The sequence below is a fragment of the Hyalella azteca genome, unplaced genomic scaffold, assembly GCF_000764305.2.
Source record: "Hyalella azteca isolate HAZT.00-mixed unplaced genomic scaffold, Hazt_2.0.2 contig10482, whole genome shotgun sequence".
NCBI lineage: Eukaryota > Metazoa > Arthropoda > Malacostraca > Amphipoda > Hyalellidae > Hyalella > Hyalella azteca.
This window is the reverse complement of record NW_025940522.1, coordinates 77,749-94,796: the sequence shown is the minus strand read 5'-3', so window position 1 is coordinate 94,796 and position 17,048 is coordinate 77,749. Positions and strand designations below refer to the sequence as shown.

The following is a 17,048-nucleotide window of genomic DNA, read 5'->3' as shown; positions in this document are numbered from 1 at the left end:
ACTACTGCACCACCTGCCAGTCTGCCACCACCGCCCCAGCTGCCACCACCGCCTCACCTGCCACCACCGCCCCACCTGCCACTACTGCACCACCGGCCAGTCTGCCACCACCGCCCCACCTGCCACTACTGCACCACCTGCCAGTCTGCCACCACCGCCCCAGCTGCCACCACCGCCTCACCTGCCACCACCGCCCCACCTGCCACTACTGCACCACCGGCCAGTCTGCCACCACCGCCCCACCTGCCACTACTGCACCACCTGCCAGTCTGCCACCACCGCCCCAGCTGCCACCACCGCCTCACCTGCCACCACCGCCCCACCTGCCACTACTGCACCACCGGCCAGTCTGCCACCACCGCCCTACCTGCCACCACTGCCCCACCTGCCACCACCGCCTCACACTTATATCAATAGATCAATATTCAATTGCGAGCTCTGGAGTCTCGCACTGCCTTGTTATGTACAGTTCCGCGCCTCTCAGAAACTTTCAAGCCTCACACTTGGTAAATTGGACACAAAACTGAGGACATGGAGCTAACCTTCTGGTGTAGTACATATATAAATATATATTCTCTACGCTCGTTACAATAAGCGAGTTGATAGTTCAAGTTGAAACAGCCAGTGTATCATATTACATGTTACGGCGCCCGCGAAGCGCCCACAACACGTTACGGCGCCCGTAGCGCCCACAAAACGTTACAGCGCCCGTAGCGCCCACAACACGTTACAGCGCCCGTAGCGCCCACAACACGTTACATCGCCCGTAGCGCCCACAACACGTTACAGCGCCCGTAGCGCCCACAACACGTTACAGCGCCCGTAGCGCCCACAACACGTTACAGCGCCCGTAGCGCCCACAACACGTTACAGCGCCCGTAGCGCCCACAACACGTTACAGCGCCCGTAGCGCCCACAACACGTTACAGCGCCCGTAGCGCCCACAACACGTTACAGCGCCCGTAGCGCCCACAACACGTTACAGCGCCCGTAGCGCCCACAACACGTTACAGCGCCCGTAGCGCCCACAACACGTTACAGCGCCCGTAGCGCCCACAACACGTTACAGCGCCCGTAGCGCCCACAACACGTTACAGCGCCCGTAGCGCCCACAACACGTTACAGCGCCCGTAGCGCCCACAACACGTTACAGCGCNACCACACGGTACATTTACCGGGCACACAGCCTGCTGCACGGTACCACGCACCACACGGTACATTTACCGGGCACACAGCCTGCTGCACGGTACCACGCACCACACGGTACATTTACCAGGCACACAGCCTGCTGCACGGTACCACGCACCACACGGTACATTTACCGGGCACACAGCCTGCTGCACGGTACCACGCACCACACGGTACGGTACATTTACCGGACACAGCCTGTTGCACGGTACCACGCACCACACGGTACATTTACCGGGTACACAGCCTGCTGCACGGGTCCACGCACCACACGGTACATTTACCGGTCACACAGCCTGTTGCACGGTACCACACTTTCTATATAGCTGCAAGTCTGCAACATTTACCGTGCATTGAGCTTAGTCATGGTACTCCGGAATGGCAGCCGTGGCTTAGACATTCAGTGAAGCGTGATGAAGACGATCTGGGTGAACGCTTCCTTTACTCAGAGATAGGATGCCCTATACGCGCTCCAGATGTGAAATAAATGTATCCATCGTAGCCGCTTAGCTTGCAAATTACGATCAGTACAATGAGTTATGAAGTGCGCATGTTCATTGAATTCTGCCGCCACAGATTGGTCGATGATGATGAGCGGGGGTAACTAGAGCGGGGGTTGATGGCGCAACTAATAAGTTCAAATAATCAATGTCGATTCACCATCATACGGGTGCAAAAGCTGAATAATACAAACCAATCTGATTTCAAATTTTGATGTAAACAACTCAAAGAAATCACTATATCATAGGTTTGCTTTGAAATTACGTGCGACTGTGCGAGAATTAAAACGGGGGATTACCACCTCCAACATGGCGGCTACTGGCTAGGAAGATCGGCTGCCGACTTCAGAAGCTCGCAGTTCTTTTCTATGTCTCTGACGATATATACGGCTTTGTAACGCTGGTGCTCTATTGCGAAACACAAATGAATATGAAATTTAGTATAGCTGATGCAGTATAATTGTGACATTAGTTTTCATGGCTTATCAAGTGGCGGTGGAGTCGAGAAGAAGGTAGGGCTAGGGGGTAAGGGGAGTGGAGGTGGTGCAGCTAGAGAGAGAGGGTGGACGAGAAGCTGATTTCTTTGTGCTCCGTCGCCACGTTGTGCTCTTCACGCTTCCTTTGCAGGAATTTTGTGTCTTATTTATTAAAAGTAAGGAGGTTTCAAATTTTTAGAGATCATTATAATCAGTCGGGTTTATTGTTCGAAGATACTTCTTTCTTATCTGAACTTGAAACGGGATTTACTGCAGTTCGTTCCAACAATGTTGCCGCAAATAAGGTATGTGCTTCCATTTTTTTTATTGGCCTTTTAACCAGATCTTGTATCAAGTATAATTTTTACTATTAACACTTATCGTTTACTTGCAGATGTTAGTTTTTTATACAGAGTTAGTGTTTCTGCAGCTTTACCCTTGATTAATATCTGAAGCCGTCCCGATGCCTCTTCTGCCGTAGCACACTTTCCTTGTTTCGTCAAATTGATACTGATTTATAGAAAAAATTGGCGCATTTTTTCAACATTTTACATTTGATATTATTTTATTGAACACTTTTGTCCATTAATTTCTGTGTTTTATTTCATCTTGACGATATTTTAGAAATTTTGCACCTCGAATCAAGATTTGCCAGTCGCGGTCGCAACACAGGGCGAGTGCTCTGTCATCTGAATTCGTCAATTCTCGTCTTTTGACAAACTTCTCCTCGGTTTAATCACTCTTTAATGTTCTATGAAGCACCAAACTCAACTTTTCTTATAGTTTCACTGCGTTTCTGAACGTGCCACGTAAATATTACACACATTTGAAGGGCAATTGAGGCGGCGTGCATGGCAGCTAAGCCAACACCTCCAACTGGCGCTCCTCCACGACTCGACCTAGCCGACTCCCTGAGTCGGCGGCAAACGTTTTATCTGCACATATGGCGTCATGCCTGCATTCACTGCATTAATTTTTATTTACTTGTCCCAATATTCCTCATGTTAAATTCCAATTAACGAGCCACCCTTAGCTTCTTTTTCAGCGCTTAGGTTAGGCTCATACTGACAAGAATCAGCCAGACTTGACTGCTAATTCTTGTCAGCATGTCTTGTGCTGACGTTGGCGCATCTTAACCTATTTGTACGAATTTCGTTCTCAAGAGTCAAGACTGCACCAGTCAAGTCTCCTGCTTATTAAGTTGAACACCGTATAGTATATTTTATCAATGTTAACGCAGGTCATAAAATGCAAAATATTAATTCACTCGATGGCCACCCTTCAGTCTGAATTGTATGAAGCAGCTCCCAGACAATAATTTTGGCATCGCTGTGTTGTGTGCAGTAAACTCTTCTTGTGAAGCTAGGAGGCTGTTGAGCTCTGTGTATGCTCTGGATAATAGAGAAGTCTAAACGCTGCTGTTATTATGTGGTCCGAGAACGTTGCTGAGGCGGTGTAGGTGGCTGTTGATCAGCATTCGTCGTCGCTCGTGTCTGCGATTTGGAATCATTTTGGCTGTCGAGCTCGTGGGCCGTGGTGAATAAAATAGGTGGAAATGCTTCTGTTTTTCTAATGCCATGCTGGTTCCGAGAAGAATGAAAACTAAGCATAACATCAATTTTTCCATGTTTGAGGTATTGTCTGCTCAGTGCTCACCTGCCATTATTCAGACTTACGAAGGGCTGTCCAAAAAAGTGCTCAAAGTTTTCAAGTTAAATAAGTCTTTAGGAACTCGTGATCATGATGGTTAATGCTCAAGTCTCTACCTAGTTAACTACGATTTTCACACCAAAACCGAAATTTTAAGAAATTTCATTATTTTCAATAAACTCTATCACTCAGCGTTGATTGGTAGATACTAATTGATAATTAAAATAATTTTGTTTTTGTGTGGCATTTCTGATTATTGGGACCTGAGTCAATCCAGACGCTGTTGCTGCCGCAGCATCATTTCCCTGTTTCGCCATATTGAGGCCCATTTATTGACTAAATGAGAAAAACTGTTCGATTTTAAAAGCTTGTTTTTTCTTAGTAAACACAAGTCTATTTATTCCTTGTCTTTTCTCCTTTTTAAACGACATTGGAGAAATTTTACACCTCCAATCAAGATTGGCCAGCCGCGGTGGCAACACCGGGCGAGTTATGGCTCTGCCATGATGTCATCTGAACTCGACAATTCTCATCTACTAACTAAATATTTCTCCATTTGTTCACTCTCGAAGTTTATATGAAGCATGAAACTCGATTATTTTACAGTTTCAATACGTTTTTGAGCTTTTCACGTAACTATTATATACATTTGAATGACAATTTAGACGGCGTGCATGGTAGATAAGCCCAATTCCTCAAAAAATTATCCCAATATTCCACAAAAAAGTATCAATTCACGGGCCTTCATTTGCTTCTTGTTCAGCGCTAAGGTTGCTACTCACTAGTCACAGCCAGATTTAACTATTGCACCTTCAATTAGTCCGAAACTTGTTTTTTAACTAATCCCGTCAGTTATTCTGTTTAACACTAGAAGCACGGTGAGGTCAAAATGACCACGTATCGCATTAATTAAAAATATTCATAATAGGTATGTAAACGCAGTTCATTTGATTGCCACGGAAATTCTGTTTAACAGTAGAAGCAGAGTGAGATCAAAATGACCACATATCGCATTTAAAATAGGCATAGTATGTAAACGCTTCATTTGACTGCCACGGAATTTTGTGACTTATAATTTTTTCATCATCATATATGTAATTACGTAATAATCATTTGATACATCAAATGTATTCAGGACAATTGACTGCTCTACCTTCATCCACGATGAGGTCGTTGTGACCTCATAATAGATTTACTTAGCTTTTATCTTTTTACAGAGCATCCTACAGACGCAAAGAACGTTTTAATTGCAAGACTGCCAATTGATAGATTAGTAGCGTTGTGTTCAGACATGTCAGAACAAGTTTAGAGAGCGTTTCATATATAACACGTTGGCAGCAGGATTGAACAACAGTACTTACTCCTCTTCGCCTCGTAACAACATGACGCAGAAGTCGCTTACAACGCTCAAATTAGTAAATTAGCAACTGAAATATTATTTCATTCATCCAACGTGTTTCCGGGGGTAATAGAGACGTATTTAACCATTATTAACGCACGAGGTTAAAATGATCTCGCACAGTGTCTCAAGGTGGTGTACAACTGCCGTGCTTCTAGTGTTGACAAATTTTTCACTGTATGATTTAAAATTTACTTTTTCTTCTTTACTTCAGAAGATAAATAAAATTTTTCACTGTATGATTTAAAATTTACTTTTTCTTCTTCACTTCAGAAGATAACTAAATTGAAATATGCCCGCTTCCCATCATGACTTAATTGAACAACTGTAGCCTCTTGCTGCGAGCTTGCGGAGGAAGGTAGCTGTTGATGCAGCGCTTGCGATGCATAATTACTAATGGGTCTTGCTATTTTGAACTTCTGTTCTTATCTTGAACTACTGCTGTTTTAGCATAGCACGGACTGTCATTAGTGAAAAATCTATTATTTTTTGAATGAAGTGCTGCATATATATTGACGGCAGCAGCACAGCACACCGCGTCGCTCGTGGCTGCCTTCAAATATCAGCTCTGGTGTGTCTGCAGCAGCGTGTATTTCAGCTCAGAACGCGGCTTGTTTGAGACTTCGTCGTTTGCCATTGCTAATTATCGCGAAGAATTCTTGCTAGCTCTTCTATCAGCATTCTTTCGACAATTCCTTCTCGGTGAAGCTTAACTATATAACAATCAGTGTAAAGCATATGGCGCAGTTATTTCAGGGTAAACACCAGATATTTCTTAAGTGCCGAGTTGACTTTGATCAGGTATTGTGGGATTGTTTTATATTATCCATGTTAAAGACTGTGCACACGTGGTGTGCAGGCACGCGAAACTCGGTACACACTGTCGTTCTTAACTTCTTATACCACATTTTGATGGTTTTTCGTCGCTAAAATTTTTTGCATGCCTCAAATTTGCTAGCAAGTGAAATACAAAGTTCACCGTGCATGTGATTCATTATTTGTAGTGAAAATTAGTGAGAATTACGTTCAAAGATTTTTAATATTCTTGCTATTAAATTTTTATTTTAAAAAGATGTCAGTGTTTAGATGCTTGATGATGAAGCTCGATAGAAACATGATGGAGGGCGTATTTCACTGTCAGTTTCCTGAACAGTGCAAGCCTAGCCTGCATAGTGATGCTATGAAGGACATATTTCACTGTCTTTTTCTGGATGTTGCCCGTCTAGCCTGCATAGTGGAGCTATGAAGGACATATTTCACTGTCTTTTTCTGGATGTTGCCCGTCTAGCCTGCATAGTGACGCGATGAAGGACATATTTCACTCTTTTTCTGAATGTTGCCCGTCTAGCCTGCATAGTGACGCGATTGCGTGCGTGATGTTTTGTGCAATGTGAGTGTGTAATCGGAGCAGTATTCTTAAAATTTTTTTATAGTGACACGCTTACTATAACATTGACACGCTTACTGTAGCATTGACACGAGTACGGTAACATGCTCTCTTCGAGACGCTGCAATGTAATCAGGACTTCTTCAGCAGTGCTGCGTGCTGCGCTCAAGAAATTGTTGGACGCCGTTCGTCTTCACATCAGCCTTTTGTCTAACGCCGGTAACTCGTTACCTTGCTTTTTAGGTACGAATAGTATTGGCTAATCCAGCGATTCGTTCTCTCGGCTCCGTCTGTATAAAGCTAAATCTTACCCTTCCGCAACAATTTTTCTTCTCTGTTCCAATATCAACAAATTTGTTCAAATATGTACTTCTTGTGTAAAATATCTGGGCAATTTTCCGGCGTGGCGTTTTTTGACCTCGTGATTAACTCTTAATCGTGATTTAACCCATACGCTCACATGACAGCTGCAAATATTTTTGTGGCATGTCTGTAGCGTTCCTCTCGTCATAACATGTTTGTGGCATACCTCACACTATGGCATGTCTGTGGCCGGCCTCACGCCAAGGCATGTCTGTGGCCGGCCTCACGCCAAGGCATGTCTGTGGCCGGCCTCACGCCAAGGCATGTCTGTGGCCTGCCTCACGCCAAGGCATGTCTGTGACATACCTCACGCTATGGCATATCTGGCCTGCCTCGCGCTACGGCATGTCTGTGGCCTACCTCGCGCCATGGCATATCCGTGGTATGTCTCAGGTCTGAATTAGAAAGGATAAATTATTAGGCGGTATATCTTGTCCTGTTGTTGCTGCTATAGTATTAGCAACAAGGCGCATCGCCTTAGTAAACAGAAGTTCAATATGAATTGCTCTCGCCTGAGTTCAATATCGTTTTATATTGTGATTCGATTAAACTTCCTGATTTGAAAGCTCAATAAAAATGAACTAGTAAAGATAATACAATATAGATTTTATTGAAAAATATATGAGCTGAATTTTTGTATCATTAAGATTTAAAGAAGACATCGGACAAATGACGGCCCTCATTGTCTATGCATTCAGTTAGTCGATTTTTGAAGTTCCGTTCAACTCGCTAGAACAAATTGACGGGAAAGTTGGAGATGTCATGGCTATGTTGTTTTTCAAATGAGGTAAGGTTCTAGGACAGTCATTTTAAAGAATAGATTTAAGATAACCCCATAAAAAATCACACGGAGCCAAATCGGGGGATCGGGCCGGCCAAGGAAGGCACCTCTCAAGGAGACGAGGCGCTCTGCAAAATGTTGTCTCAGATGGAGACAACTCTGCAAAACTGCCGTTAGAAAAATATGGCTCGACACCATGCGCACGCTTCCACTTGTCCAACGCATAGTGACAACTGACTATGCTTGGCACAAAACTTAATAACCTTACCTTTCATATGCTATACTCTCCGCCCTTTTCCTAGAACACCCGGCTGCCTGGCTTGAAGTACAAAACAGGAAGTTTCGGTGAATCACCCTATACCTAAATGGTACATCTTAACACGCATCTGAGTCATTATTTTATTTTCAATTATCTTTTCCTGATTTCATCATCGTGGCTAAAGCATCAGCCTGATACAATGTAGATCACTCCATCCGCATTGATTGGTTCTTATGGAACTATAAGACTAGTGTTCTTGATGACAAAGTAACAGAAACTTGTTTTGCTCTTCACTGCTCGTATGCAGTTTGTTGCATCCCTCTATCACTATACAACTCATCGCCCAGCTCACGACTTTCAAGCAATGAACTGCAGCTCCTGCATGCCCTAAATTCAGCAGTTTGTTTGACCTGTATTCAGCAGCTCTAGCGTGCACTAAATTCAGCACTTAGTCTGCCCTGAAGTACATTGCCACACCAGGTTCTAGGTCTGTATATGCTAGTCAGCTCTATCAATTGGCATCAGTCACCTCAAGCCATGCTGGAAATTTGTCATGCTGCTCCTGAATGAAAGTATTTATTTCCTTGCTTGTACGTTGGCTATTCTCTTTTCTCCTGATACATGGTCTGATAATTTGTCTATTGTTGCAAAAGCGCTTTAATAAAGCCATCTCATGGCATTTTTAAAGGACCAAGAGAGCACTACAACTCCGTCGTGATTCCAGCACATGCGTGGTGTCGGCCTGCCGCCGCTTCAGCTCTGAATTTCTAAAATTCTTGCTCCAGAACACTCATTAACATTTTGAGATCATAATTTTTGAAAAGGCCATAAACGATGAAACCTTGACATATTTCAATGTTTAATTGTTTTTTGTTTTCGCTAATCGATATTTTAGGTTTATACAGATATTTTTGGAAAGTTTGGAACTGCCACAAAAGGTGAACCTAAATTATGCTACTATATATACTTTGTGGATTTTCAATGCATTTTCCTAATCTTACCCAACCCCTGTATACGGAAGAAATATAATTTGAATGAGGAATATATTCAAACTGATGAATTAACTCACAATTTTTTTAATAACATCTGTGGCGTGTTAATGAATCACATTTTGAAATGCATATAATAATAAATCCGCATGATCGAAATTTGACGTTACTAACCCATTCCCATAAGCAAATAACTTGGGAATGATTATCTAAATTCTGTTATTGTTACTATGCATTCCAATTCAAATTTTTACTGATGTCTTCCGTGTAAAAAGGAACCTGATGAGAGGTTGTTAGCTAGCAATCTAGCATATTCAATTGTTCAAAAACGTGCATAGTTCTACTGTGGCGAGCAGTTTGAATAGTTATTTATTGCGATAGTCCGTCACTAATAACTTAGGATCGCCGCTGCCATGTCCTCTTAATTGCTATCTCACTGAGAATCCCGCGCGTTCACGGTGTGCCGACGAAACGTTATATCTTCCATTATATTATAAGTTCCATACAATGTTGCGTTGGATGAATTGGTATCTTTGCATCTATCAACCTAATGCCTGTATTAATCATTTGGATGAGTTCAAAATCTTCCACCACGTGATATTGCTATCAAGATTCCGCGGCATAACTTGCGCGAAGAAAAGTTAGCTGCGCGTGAATGCAAACGTTGCCGCGGGGGTGAGAGCGAGCGGGGGTAAATTAGAGCGAGCTGGGGTGGTGGGGGTGGGAGGTGCCGCCGCCTTCCTACGTGAGACGCGCGGGTCGTGAAATGGACGGCAGCGCTGTGATGTATGGGGTCTGTATGATGCTTTGTGATGTGTGCTGTCTGTATGATGCTGTGTGATGTATGGGGTCTCTGTATGATGCTGTGTGATGTATGGGGTCTGTTTGATGCTTTGTGATGTGTGCTGTCTGTATGATGCTGTGTGATGTATGGGGTCTCTGTATGATGCTGTGTGATGTATGGGGTCTGTATGATGCTGTGTGATGTATGGGGTCTGTTTGATGCTTGTTCATCAAGCAGAATGAAAAAATTCGTTTCGCTCAACGAATTTTCGTCATGTTGATTTGAAATCTCAAATCTAATAACAAATCAATTGTCGAAAATGCATTCTACTATCTTTAGGCAATATTAATAAATGTTCTAGTATTTTCCTATGATAACGAAATGTTCGTATTGGGTCGATTTTAATAAATATTTCCTTTTACCTGCAGCGTGGCGACTTTAGTGAGGTGGCGACTTTAGTGGCATTGACGGTAGTTAATCTGCAATAATACCACTAAGATTAAGAAAAAGCTTAATATAAAGGAAAAAAATCAAGAAGTGTCAGAATTACCCACGATGTTGGAATATACTGCATTTACCCTAAGTAGGATAAACCCAATCACCAATCCTTGGCTAAAAAATTGGAAAATTTACCACAAGCATGGGAATTTTATCGCCTTCATGGGTCTAGCCCATCAATGTCATTATGTCACAGTCTCACAAAGTGACACAGAGTACAGACTCATGGTTGCCACTTGCCACTGGTTACAGTTGTTACACTTACACCATTGACCATTACAGCAATACAGCCTACTGAGCCTAGGACCTAGTAGGCTATTCCTAGTGCAGTAGTGCCTACTGCCTGCCTAGAGTGCCTACTAGCCTTTATTTTGGCACTGAGTAGCCTAGCCCTAGGCAGTGCCGGCGTGCCGCAGTAGGCTACAGCCACTAGCCAGACTGAGCCAGAAGCCAGTCAGCCACAGCCCACAGGTGGCTTTTGCTCAATTTTACAAAATTGTTGGTCATGTTGGTCTGGTAAACTCCTTTGTAATTAATTACATTCAAATATTATCACATAGCCTTATAGGAAGATGAAATTCATATCAACCGACAACTGTCTAGGTACTGAGTCTACCATCTACGTGACGATGACGTGAGTCCAGGGTCCAGGCTGACCAGCAAGACACCAGTAACCAGTTAGGCTAGGTAGGTAGGTACATGGATGAATTAATACATATATAATAAATAAATGTATTAGGTAATTCAACCATGGGTAGCCAGGGTAGGTAGGCTACGTTGTTCGTTGTTGTGGTTCATTTGTTTTTATATTAGATCATTAACATTCAACTTTATTTTCTAAAATTCAAGATTTAAGAAGTTTATAAATGAATATAGACATTAGAAGAATATGTATATACTTTTTAAACCGTTTTGCGTAAATAACAATTATTAATTAAACACGCGATATACTAACGAACACATTACAGCATGTTGCAGTTTGCACACCAAACGCACGTAGGACGTAGCTGTGGGGAGCATGTTGCTGGAAAAGCTCTGATAAGGCAGCTAATTAAATAGACTAATAGTTAAATATTGATTGAAAAATGTTCAGCTTGTTCTGCCGTAGATACATGTTAATTAAAAGTTAGAATATTTTATACGGCAAATGAAATGTCGAGAAAAAGTTTCCATGTTTCGGAACCATGACTTCTGTAGCTTCAAAAATCCCAGTGATGGTTAATCAATATAATATGCTCAGTTCCCTTTTCATTGAAGTATACCTGTAATCCATAACACAAGAGAGCTCAACGATGTATCATCCAATTTGTGATAATAATTTCTAAGAAAGTGCAGTAGGTAATTTGTCAAAACAAGCATTTATCACAACTCATTTTCAAACATAATAAAGTTTCTTTTATACGGCCCATACAGCCTATTTGAAGACTTCATAACCAACGAAGTTTGGGAGGGCTGCCAAAAGTTGTGCATATAACTCTTGAATGAGCTTTGGAGCCAAAGTCCAGCGCAAGCATGTCAGATAACACTCAACCTCTGGGGAAAACCGCAGACTGCGTTGTAACACCGTGAGCCAGGGCAGTTTTACTCTGCAGCGTGAACACTGTTCGGACAATTAGAATAGAAGTGTCGGCACTGAAGGTGATGCTGTGTCATGTACTGGGCTGTGATGCTGTGTGATGTGCTGGGCGGTGATGCTGTGTCATGTACTGGGCTTGATGCTGTGTCATGTGGGCGGTGATGCTGTGTCATGTACTGGGCTGTGATGCTGTGTCATGTGCTGGGCGGTGATGCTGTGTCATGTACTGGGCTGTGATGCTGTGTCCGATTCTTGAATTTTTCGTGACTTGATTCACAAGGGATCCGGCCTTTGGAACCCGATCATTCCATAACTGACGATTGATTGAGATAGCTGCTGGACTTATTGCCTGGTCCGTAATTTGCTAGGCATTTTAGGACTGAACATATGCTCCTGCATAGCTTCGTCTAGTCTGTTTTTGAAGGCGTTCATATTCGGAGCATCAACGATGCTAGCAGGGAGGCTGTTCCACATGTCGGTGACTCGAAGCGAGAAGAAATGTTGTCGTATGGATGTGTTACAACACAGTTTTTTTCAGTTTATAGCCGTGGCCCCTGGTGTTGGTTCTCGTTTCAAATTCTAGCAATCATTCTGGGACCTTGTATAAGCCATTAGTATACTTGTATGTTTCAATGAGTTCCCCACGCAGACGTCGATAACTGAGGCTTGGAAGCTTCATAATCTTTAATCTTTCTCCATAGGACTTGCCTTTCAAGCCCGGAATTATCCTTGTTGGAAGTTGTTGCACGTCTTTGAACACTCTCTATTAAATTTTTGTCCTTTTCAAGTTTCGGTGACCACTCGACGTTTCCAAACTCTGGCTAGGTTCGGGCGCACGACAGCAACAAACAACTGCTTCATAGCTTCTGCATCTAGGAACTCGAAAAAGCGTCTAATCAATCCAAGTCGTTTATTGGCTTTATTAACTTGACCTTCAATATGCTTAGAAAATTTCTCAACTCATTGTCGATATTAACTCCTAAGTCTTTTTCCATTGTCGACTTCGACATCATCACCCTGTCGTTGCAACCGTGTCTTCTCATACTGTAATCTTGCTGTTCATTATTCTTGGCAAGGTGGATAACTTTGTCAGCGTTAAAAGCAGCTGCCACTTATCAGCCCAGTCAACCAGCCTGCCAGGATCACCTTGTAACTGTACTTTTTGCGACGTATTCTTCACTGTATTATAAATTTTTGTGCCGTCAGCATACATCGAGCACACGCTAGACACAGCTTCTGGCAGATCGTTTATAAACGCAACGAATAAAACAGGCCCGAGAACGCTTCCTTGTGGCACGCCGCTGCGCAATGGAGCCCAGTCTGATACGGACCCATTAATACTGACACGTTGGCGTCTCCCTACTAGAAAATCTCTTATCCATTTGAGTACATTGCTGTCAATTCCAAAGCCTGTAATTTCCGCAACAGCCGCTCATGTGGGACACTGTCAAATGCCTTGGCAAAATCGAGGTACACTGCATCTGTAGTGATCTCGGCAGTATTGTTAGAATAAGATAGACGTAGACATCTTGCTAACTCAATATTGTACATATTGTCATCCGTAACAATGGTCAGTAACAACGGTCAGTAACAACAAAAATCATAGTCAACTATAACAAACATAATTTGCGAAGTGTTTTATAATACTTTTAAGATCCGATACGAACAATTATAAAATTTAACACTAGAACAGCAACCATAGCACAATTTGATACCTAACGATGGCAACATTTTGAAAGACTTCCGGTTTCCCGGAGGCCTATTCCGAGCCCCTCACTCTTGCTCTGACGCCAACACGAGAGGTTGCCACCGTGCCTCCTTAGTAGTTCCTTATTAGTGTTGTGATATCTATACGCTGGGCCTATTTTACGTACATGTTGACACCAAACTAAATAAACTGGAAAACGGACCCGCACCCCCTATTACCCTACCTACATTTAGGGAAGTCTCAGCCAAATATAAAATCGTCAGCACAATATTAAACGAATAGTATTCCTCAATCTTCAGTGAGATTACTCAACCTCCCTCAGTGATCCCTCAGTCTTCCCTCAGTATTCCCTCTGACTTCCCTCAGTGGTGACCCAGAACAAACACCCACCTAGACAGCACTCACATATTCACCCAAACCATATTGTCGACCAGCCTGGAAAATACGGACCCCGAAATGGCAACTAACTCCAACTACGCCAACGCCGTCGCTAACACCAACGAGAACGTCACTGCCACCGAAGAACCAGAACACCAAGGAAACGTCCACCATGTGTCGGTCAATGTTAGAAGGAGCAACATCGCAGACTAATGTTTTTATGTATATTATTTGTATAGCTATGCTCTCTCCCGTAACGTGCGTTCATATAGGTAGGCTTGTTACTGGAAGCGTTCGCTCAGCAGCTCCGTGCAGCCATGAGGCTAGCGAGCGAGCGTCTGCTCGGTGCAATGGAAACCACCATGGCTCAGCCTTCACATTTTTTCTCTCTTGTTTCTTTCTTTACAGTGTCCAAGCTTCTGGTCGTCTCCTATTTCTTGTGGAAATAATATAAATAAACACGTAGTGCTAACTTGTGGAACAGACTAATTTTGCTTTTCTCTGTGCAGTCTTTGAACGCCGCCTCATTGCAATCACAAGCAGCGACCAGCGCCGTGAAGTTCCGGTTGTGCGGGGCAAAGCGAGAAGTGGGCAGGTGGTGAGGCAGAAGCCCGTGTGGGGCTCAGCAGGGTAGTGGGGCGAGGACAAGACAAAGGACAACTCTGTGTGGGGCTCGGTGGAGGACCGCATCAAGATGTCGCTTAAGACAGAACACAAGCCCAAGCTGGTGAGTGAGAGGACACGGGTCCACATATGAGCTGAGTAAATGGAGTGATTTCACCTCCGTTTAGGAGGTGACTGTTGTGTTGTTGTTGCCTCGTGCCCGGCTCCAGTGTCACTGGTCCAGCCGAGCATGGAAAAAACATGCAGACGCAGCCGAGTCTGCTCAGAGGTCTGCAGTGTTGAGGGATTTTGGGATATTGACACAATTGTGGGGCACATCATCAGAGGAGTGATGGCAGGAGTTGTATATTCTGATTAATTATTGTTCATTCTGATTCTGTAACTGTCTAGAAGTAGTATGCATTGATCGAAGTTAAGTTGTGCTATCGTCTGTCCTGTTGATCTCGTAAATGATTGTTAAGCTTTGTCCATTGTTTTGAGTAGACGAGGCCCGCCTCTGAGCAGCGCGGCGTTGGTGTGGAGTGTGTTACTAGCTCTTGATGTGCCGTCAAACGGGGCAATGAGGGACGGGTGGGGTAAATCGGGTCAGTCCTTCGACATTTCGTAGAATTGTTGTAGCAACTAAACTAATTGGAATATTGCAAAACTAAAAATAGTAGCGTAAAGTTCAACATTTTTCCTATCTGTGTAGCCTAAACCAAGTTAAGAAATCAAACATTTACTACGGTACCTCTAAATAATCCCCTGAAAAAAGTGTCTAATGTGAGATTTTGGAAGAGTAGGTACCTCTGCTAAGGTCTGAAACAAGAAAAAAATATTCGCCGTATTAAAAAATGTTACTTCCATAAAAGTTGCACACAGGTGTTTGCAAACGTGATCGACAGAATTTGCGTAGCTCATTGCGAAAAAAATTGTGCTCATATCCGCACGACGGGGTAATAAGGGACACCCCTAAAAACGCATTTACAGTAGAACCTCGATTAGCAAAGGCACCAGTTTACGAAAAAATCAATTAACAACAATGAATTTTGATTACATTTGTCTCGTTCAGCGAAAAAAATTTCACTCGACGAAAAATTAATGCATCGTCGGTCATCAGAAAATTGTGCACAAATAGAATGTCATAGATAGAATTGTGCACCGGGCAAAATAGAATGATAAGTAAGTAACCTAAACTTATTTTTCAAAAAAAATTATGGTTGTCACTAAAATATTCCTTTTTGTTTCCGGTTAGATATGTTTTTTACAATATTTGTATGTTATAGTGAATTCGCTTAACCCAATTAAAATGGTGCGAAATTACAAGCCGTCCTGTAAGCTTACAGATACGTAATAAATGCTATATGGCTTCTGATATGAAGCTTGCAGTTTACAAGGTTGTTGTAAATGCTCAATGGCATGTCCATTGATACGGTTATGTCACATAAGTAATATGGTATAACGTATGGATATGGTAATATCATATGAATGAAGGAAGAAACAAGTAAAAATCCCAGAAGATGTCATTTATTCTACATCTAGAATCTAGATCATCTACAAAGGAAGAGGACTTCAGAGTACTATTAGTAATGGATGAGTACACTCTGCATGCTTCAAAAGTTTTAAAATTAAGTTTTATTTCAAGTGTCCCTTATTATCCCGTTCCCAGGGATAATTCGGGAGGCTATATTATTTTGCGTCTGGCACCTTACGAATAGAATATAGACTTTTTTCGGAGATGCCATGCGATAGCCCTCGCAAAGACCTTTTAAATGAGCTCAAACTCCTTTCATGCTAAGAAGTTATTAACGAAAAACTCTCGAATTGTTATTGTTAAAAAACGCTCAACTAACGAAAAACGCTCCTTTATTGCCCCGTTTTACGGTATTTGCTGCACAGAGTCTCTTATGTTTCGAGGTCGGTGGTTAGCTCCTGTCATTTGGTGGCAGGCGTGTTGTGGATTGTGGCATTGCTGGAGGTATTGGGCAGAAAGAAGGTCGGTCTGTTGGTGAACATTTAGCATTTGACATTCAGAGTGGAGATGTTATTTAATTTGGTTGTTGTATTGTGACATCCGTTCATTGTTCTCAGTGTAGCATTTTAAACTGTTTGGAGGCGGATGGTGTGGCTGCAAGAAGTTATAGGGGTCCAGATTATGACACCTTCTAGTGTTGTCACTGTAGAGTTAGTTGTTCCTGAGAGGGCTATTAGTATGTTTTTACGTTTGGAACTTTCGCTGCCGTGGTTTTGTGGTGGATGCATGGTGGAAGTGAGCTGTGATGGTGATCAAGGTTTTAGACCAAGCAATTCTCGGCTGTGTTAAGCGGAAGGAGTTAGTCATTAATTTTGACATAAGTGTGGTAGTGACACTAGGCCGTGTGTGGTGTTATGAGAATGACTGCTATGTTGATTTGGTGGTTGAGATATCCAGGGTTCGGAGAGTGGAAAATCGCAGAATTGCGGCAGGCAGTTGTTGTGTTGTTGGTTGAGATGGTCAGAATCTGGACCG

General features: G+C 42.9%; 1 protein-coding gene across 1 annotated transcript in view; it reads left to right on the top strand.

The window, feature by feature from the left end:
- Positions 1–2,010: 2,010 nt before the first annotated feature.
- LOC108665309 overlaps positions 2,011–17,048 on the top strand; it is a 32,244-nt gene continuing 17,206 nt past the window's right edge. Inside the window, exons 1-2 of the mRNA XM_018152047.2 lie at positions 2,011–2,469; positions 14,446–14,663. Of these exons, the coding sequence (XP_018007536.1) occupies positions 14,631–14,663 (33 nt within the window). The 5' untranslated portion in view covers positions 2,011–2,469; positions 14,446–14,630. The remainder of the gene's footprint in view (positions 2,470–14,445; positions 14,664–17,048) is intronic.